The sequence below is a fragment of the Centroberyx gerrardi genome, chromosome 7 (genome assembly GCF_048128805.1).
Source record: "Centroberyx gerrardi isolate f3 chromosome 7, fCenGer3.hap1.cur.20231027, whole genome shotgun sequence".
NCBI classification, from domain to species: domain Eukaryota; kingdom Metazoa; phylum Chordata; class Actinopteri; order Beryciformes; family Berycidae; genus Centroberyx; species Centroberyx gerrardi.
Genome location: NC_136003.1, coordinates 11,284,926 through 11,292,415, shown reverse-complemented (window position 1 = coordinate 11,292,415; position 7,490 = coordinate 11,284,926). Strand labels below are relative to the sequence as shown.

The 7,490-nt window shown below is 42.8% G+C and overlaps 1 protein-coding gene across 3 annotated transcripts in view; it reads left to right on the top strand.

The window, feature by feature from the left end:
* Positions 1 to 626: 626 nt before the first annotated feature.
* Positions 627 to 7,490, top strand: part of nfixb (nuclear factor I/Xb) — a 128,004-nt gene continuing 121,140 nt past the window's right edge. For all 3 annotated transcript variants that reach the window (XM_078284452.1, XM_078284453.1, XM_078284450.1), the window contains exon 1: positions 627 to 1,041. In XM_078284452.1, coding sequence (XP_078140578.1) covers positions 1,039 to 1,041 — 3 coding nt within the window. In that variant the 5' untranslated portion in view covers positions 627 to 1,038. The remainder of the gene's footprint in view (positions 1,042 to 7,490) is intronic.

The window sequence follows — 7,490 nt, the reverse complement described above, 5'->3', positions numbered from 1 at the left end:
TCACTGAGCACGACAGACTGTGAACCGCTCTGGTTATTAATAATTCACCAGCCCTCCGCTCCGCTTCTCCGGCCGCGGCCGCAGGACACTGCTGCTCCTCGCTGGTGCGCGCGTGCAATGCAAGCACTCGCGCTGTGTTTTTACTTCTAGCGTTTGTTTACATGCATTTTGACAGCTGGGTATTTCACACAGGGACGGGGAAATTCACCTCCTCGTTATTGTTATTTAGCCTATAGACCGCGCTGGCTGGCACTGACCGCCAAGTCTCGCCTTTAGTCACCAACTCTGAGGTCTCTGATGTTGCGACACCCGCGCTGCCACATGGTCGCTTTCCTTTTAAACGCCGTTTTCTCCGCAACTTTCTCCGGACACTGAGGAACAGGTGGAGGAGGACCGAACCGAGTAGGGGAGGGGGGGGACCCGAGTTTTTCTGATCAGCAAAGCCGGAGCATGCACGCGGGGGGAAAAAAGCGCACGGAGTCGTCCCTTTGCAGGAGCAACAGCTGATTTGGTGAGCGCGTAAGCAGAGACTACAGGCTACTTACTGTCGGTGCAAAGCCAGACTCCTGCTCTGTCATTCGGGGCGCTGACGGTGACGGTGTCGGCGGCGCAGAGCACGGCGACTCGGTGGACATTACTGTGCCCGGGACAGACCCGGAGAGAAGCGTGTGCGCGCTGACAGGCGACCACACGTCCCCCCCCAAGCCTCGGCACCGACGATTTTCATGGAAATATCAGGAGTCGAAACCGAACATAAACACCTTGCATGAAGAAGTCGGGAAGCGGACGACTTGGATTATACGACTCTCTCCCCCCTTTGCCTTGACTGAGAACAGTTGACTGTAAATTTAGGGGAGAAAATGTTCACCGGGCAGCAGGCCGTCCTGTATTAGGGCTCTTTTGCTTCCGGTATAAGGCCCAGCAGAACAGAAGAAACCGAGCAGTTTTCTCTCCCCCACACTTTTTTTTTTTGGAAGCCGAACTTTTTAGAGTGGAAAATGGGTCTTTGAGAGTGCTGGCACATTTCCCTGCACCACAATGGTACGTGCTATGTAAACCAATAATTTGCTCATTTATGCAGCCAACTTTCAGATGCATTGTAGTTTGTCATGGATATAAATGATATATTATACAGAGAGAACTTTGATGCAAATATCAAAAGTTTTGAGTTTACCCAGTAATAATTATAGTGTGATAGCATTAACTTTTGTCATGTAGCCTAACGGATCACAGTGACCAAAGTGTGTGCCAAAACCTTGTGACACCTATATGCTTACTGTCACCAGTAAGGCTCATTATGGTTATAGGCTATAATTAGGGCATGCATGGCTCAGTTATGTTATTTTTAATTAAGGGGAGTTTTCCCTGCCGAAATGCTATATGTATAACTGAAAGGCTGTTATTGTTAGGAAACCTCACACTGCCTTATTTTAATAGTTAGATAACATGCTGCCAATATTTCTGTCCAACCTCCTGGGGCAAACCAGTGTCCAGCCGTCCCAGTTCACCGCCCACTGCCCACTTGCCTTCTGCCCGTGTATTCATACGGAGAACATGACTTTTCTCGTTGCAAAGGTCTTTGACGTGGGCCTGTCTATAGCCTATTTATAGCTCCACATATGATACGCTCTGTCGCGCAATTATTGTAAGCAACTAAACAAGAGGCAACATGTATATGCTGGAAGGTTACTGATATGTTAAGAGCCGTTAGAGCCCGACTCGTAGCTACAGGCAAAGTTTACAGAGTTTGCAATCCGTGGAAACTTGGCTAAAAGAGGATGGAGCTTGTTGTTTGCGCCAACAATAAATTATGTGGTCTATTTGATTTGTGCGTAATTACGCACAGTGGTTCTGACCTGTTCCTTCATTACGACGCCTAACGCAGGTGATTGATTTGTCCAATTCTGTCCTGTTCCTCTGACATCATGCAGCGGAAGTTTTGATACATGATTTGGGAATGAAGTCAGTTTTAGCATAATATTAGCACATAATATCAGTTAGCATAATATTTCTTGCTTCACCTTTATTTTTGCATTGCCTGAATGCCTAATACTTTCATAACAAAATGTATCAAAAAATGTATCAAAATGTGTGATCAGTACTTATCTGTTTAAATTAATGTAGGCTATTTCCTATGAGGATGTGACTGCTAAGGGTCTCAAAATTGTTCCTGGAAATAAAAAGTGTGTTTTAGCTAATTATAATATATAGCTCTCACATCCTTGACCTTTAGAAGGTTTTTTTTTTTTTTTGGCAGGAGATGAGTCAAGTCAGGCAATAGTTAGGGGAACCTCCCACGTACAACCTTGAAGCTGCTTATAGATACCAGTAAGGGATCCTATTTGCACATGAATATGGAAGATTATTAGTATGAATAATTATTTGTTTACTAGCATCCTAGCTGACATGGCAGCTGCCCAAGAAGCTCATCAGTAAAAATGATACAGAATTCAGGACAGGCCTCACATGGGATTATCTTGATTTGTTATTCCCCTACTTAGAAACTCACCTCTTTTTTTTTTTTTTTTTTTTTTTTTTTTTTTTTTAAGGCAAGGCTAGATTGGGAATTCATGCTGAGCATTTCAGTAACATGCCGGGTCAGTCAGCATGCAGCGAAGGCAGCTGTCAATCAGTGTCAGGATTCAGTTGGTTTCCCTTGAGGTTGATACCCATCCATGACACATAAATAAACACTTAAACACCACTCTCCTTTAAACATGATATACATTTATTACACCACAGGTTATTAATTTTCCCAAGCATGATGGGAACCAAATAGGAACTGTAGCCTCTTGCCCTGTGACCCACCATCATGAAATTAGAAACATGACACATGTTGGGTCCCGAATCACAGTTTACAAATATATTACACTTCCCCCTCTTAGGCCAAGTATTATCAGCCATATTCTAAATGCATAGGATGCATAAGGATAAATATATTACAAGTCTCAACTCTTCCACCGGCTCCTCCAAGGTCAGCGTGTGTGTGATTTACATTAGGAGGCTGAGAAGTAAATACAGTAATCATGCAGTGCTGTGTAAATTGTTGGGGTAATTGTATCCCACACTGTTTGTATGTGTGCGTGTGTGTGTGTGTGTGTGTGTGCATGTGCGTGTGTGTGTGTGTGCAGCCCGCCACATGATGATCAAACAAGCAGTTTTCCAGTCTTGTGTGATCTCTCAGCTCTTGGCTGTTGCTGCCAGTGATGTCATCCCTCACTGTATACAGAATATTATACTATTATGTTTGTCCTGACCTTGACATTTTCCTGGAAAAATAAATAAGGATTCAAGTGGGCTGTGATAGCCTCATCTGCGGCGTGTAAGCATTTGCCATAGTTTAAAGATGGAAAGTTTGATATATGGTCAACAGCATAAATATTAGGATAGTGAGCTCAGATCGGTTGGTCAGGTTGGCTGGTTTTGAAGCTGTTGGAAATAATCTAGCAGGGTTTAACATAGAGGCTAGTAACATCAAAAGGTCTCTTCTTTTGATGCATACTTTTCTTTTGAAATCCATACTGCACTATAAATGAATCAACAGTAAAAAGAGTAAAACGCCAGCTCAGCACCACCACTTCTGACTGTATAGCAGCACATTGTAGAAAGAAATTCATTTTCATCCTACCTTGGCAGTCAGTGTTTTTCTTTTACCTCACAGTTAAAGAGCCGCCGGCCTTGAAGTGTTTTCAGATGTAACTTTTTTCAAAGCAACTTATAGAGACACGAAAACAAGGCTTCATTTTAGGCTAATGAGTTTAGATTTCCATCATAAGTGGGTAAAACAGGCACTCCCATCGGAGAAGAGGGGGTGGGGGGGGGGGGGGGCTTTATTTTAAAAAGGACACCCCTTTTTTTATGGATATGCTCTCTAAGAGAAGATGAAGAGAAATGTTTTTATACAAAAAGACATTCATGAGCTCACTCCAGGAGGCACTTTGTGGCAGGTGAGAGGCAGGGGTTCAAGTCTCAAAATATCCATCTCAACAGGTCATTTAGTCTTGTATTGAGTTCAATTCAATTTTTGTTTTCTTTAAAGCAAGTGGAAAAATGCCAATGGAGCAAGATTATTTCACTTGTTTCACCGCAAGTGACAGCATCTTCAAAATAAGGCAGATCACTATCAGGATAATCAAGACAATTCTTGATGCAAGTTGATTTGCATTGGAAACAAGTGAAATTTTCACTTGGCAAAAATTGGCAGAATTGGCAAAAATGTTCGCTTGCTTTAAGACAAATGAGATTTTAAGACTCAATAAGACTGAAGGAGGTTAAGGTGGATCATTTCTGCAGTGTACCTGTTGTCATCCACATTAAGGGCTCTTTCACAGCGAGTCTTACTTCAATCTGATCACATAGTACACAACTCACAAGTCTTCCATCTCATTTATAACACTGCCTCAATTACTTTATCCAGACTTAACCCTCACATTAATTGGTTTCACGAGACGCCGCAGACTGCACACCAGCTGTGTAACTGAGTCATTTTAATCTACTTAATTTGGGAAGGTGTTGGTATCTTCTGCCTTCCTAGTTTAATTTGAAAAAAAAAAATATCATAACAACAATACATGTATTTTCTCTCTTCACTCTCCTCTTTAGGGCCTTAATGAGGAATTAGAGCCAATAGCATTATTCATTAAACTGAGCTTGCCGGCTATTTATCACTGTAACAATATTAGCATATTTGTTTAATTTTTCAACACTTTTTTTTTTTAACATTCGCAACCAGGTTTAGCAATTTTAATAATCTGGCATCGAGTGCATCATACCAAATTGAATGCCGAAAAAGAACCAGTGGCAAGCCCCAGAAACAGCCTGAAAATCCCTTATAAACACACACACACACACACACACACACACAATCCTCTAATTACCGCCTCCCCCTCTCCCTGTCTCTTATTCCTCACCTCCTGAGATGCAGGTGTAAAATATCACATTTTTCCAGCATTTCTCCCTGAGGTGGCGCTGGCTTGGACTCACACGACGTAAATTTCCCCTTTCATATCCCCCCCCTCCCACATTTTTTTTCTACAAACAAGTTCCCCCTCCCCTCCCTCCCTCTCTTTGATGTGCTTGCCACATCTGCACAGGTTTGTTAGCTTGTTACCAGGTGAAGAATGAGGATACAATTAAGGCTCAATGAAGTGGGACTGGGTAGGATGTCAGTTGTGCTCCATAGTCGGAGAGAGAAAAGCTGCCGGTGCTCCAGAAAACTGTTGAGCTCGTAACATCGATCCTGGGAGTGATTAGGATGCTGCAGTAGAATGGTGAGTTGTGGTGGTCAGAATTGATTGATTGTGAGGATATAGCGCTCATGGATTGCTGTGCGTCCAGAAATATGGGTATGGAAAAGCCAGGTGGTTTCTGTGTTTGTATGTGTGTGTGTGAGTGAGGGAGAGTGAGAGACAGGGGAAGGTAGGCCATATGTATATGTGCTCCGATTAATCCAGTGCCATGAAAGACTGCCAACTTGGGCATCCCCCCTTCAGATCTGACATATTGTCTAAGAATATGTGGCTGTGAGAGAGAAATGAAAGTGAAAATACAGAGTCAGATTCAAGAAACTTAATTGTCCCACAATAGGAAACTAAACAGGCCCCTTTGCATAACTAACAGGGTTAACAACCTACATAATAAAGAACATGCATAATACCACATAAAATAATGAGGACTTGTCACTAGATATTAAGCAATAACACTTGTTCTCTTTCTATTATGCTGTACTCACTTCAAGACAATATCATTTCACATTCACTTCCCCACTCTGCGATCACTGGGGTTATAAAGACGTCCGTCTCCATCAATTAGATCCGACAAACATTTGAATGTTGTATCACATTCCATCTGGGTCACCGAAAAAGTCAACATTCTAGACATCAAATGATTTTTTAGAGCTTTTTAAGTGTTAATTAAGCGACTATTTTTGCTCAAGGCTGGCCATATGGATTGGGCATATGCTGCATATATATAGAAAAAGGCATATATAATTGATACCATGCTCCATAAAAACTTACAGAGAGGGAAAAAGGGGGCCAGTGCTACAGGGAGCTACATCAAACAATCAGCACCGCCTCAAACAAACGATGCCCCTTTCCGAGTGTTAGAGAGAGAGACAGAGAGAGAGAGAGAGAGAGAGAGAGAGAGATTAAGAAAGAGTGACAGAGAGGTATTGAGAGAAACTTCAGCTGACCCATGCCTATCTCTCTATTGCCTCTATCCCTTCATTTCTCCAGAGTTTAGTTCCCTCCCTTGAGCCTGAGAAATAAGCCAATTGTCTGTGCTGTAAAAATCATATTTAATTTCACAATTTGACTAAAAACTGTCAGAAGGAGGCAATCAGAACGACCAGCATCCTTTGTTCTGCGATACCCTGTGATTATCAACAGGGCAAAATATATCCTTCAGTTGGGACAGGGCAGTTTAAGAGCTTAACAGAAAGCCCAGGGAGCTTGACAAGGGCACCATTTAGTGGGACAAATGGTTTCAAATGGTTTTCCTCCAGTGTTTCCCCACATATTAATGATGACAGGCCAGAACTTGGATGCGGAGGCCGAATGCCACGAATAGTGTTTTCTTAGTCACTTGGATGACTTGAATTCTAACTTTGTTTTACCAAGTGAACGCTTCATGTGGCCCGTGCTAAACTTATAATGAGCGAGGGGCTATGCTAACAAACCAATGTTAATCTTATGTTAATGTTAATCAATCTGTCTTGAGGACTTTTTGCCAAAGGAATTGATGTAAATCACACATGCGCGCACACACACACACACACACACGCATACACACATGTACACACACAATACACACGCACGCACACACACACGCGCGCGCACAGATGCCCTTCCTGTGTTAAAAGGGAAAGGGAAAAGACTCGAGCTCTAACCTCTCATTCTGAAGGATATGAATAGCCTGTGTCTCCAGCCGCAGTTTGGTTAGCCCGAGTCTGGGACTTATTATAGTGTTGTGTGTTTATGCATGTGTCTGTGCATGTAAGTATTTGTTTGAGTGCAATCCCGTGTCACCGTGTGCGTTTGTGCGTGTGTCCTCGTGTGTGTGTGTCTGCATATGTAAATGCTTAAGTGCGCTAATGTCTGTTTGAATTCCCCCCGCCCCCCAAAAAAAAATTGTTTACATCATATGCCAGTTTAAATAGTATAACTTTACATTCTGTTGCTGGCAACAAGCAATGTTTGTTCCTGTTTTGGGTCCGTGTTTGATTCTGCGTAAGGTATGTGGAGAGATCAGGACCTTAAGTTCTGGAAAATGCGATTATTTCCCCTCTTCTCCTCTATCCGGCGATGTAACTGAAGGTTCCTGGTTTGCGAAGTGCTTCCTGTCCTACTGTGTACAAAATGGGACTTCCTTCCCCTTGCTCAGGGAGCCCGGGTTATTTTCATTTACCTCGCGATTCTTAGCCCCAGCCTGGCAGGTTTCGTCGGTTTCCACAGGAGCCATGCAAATTCAGCCTAGTGAGAGCATATTTG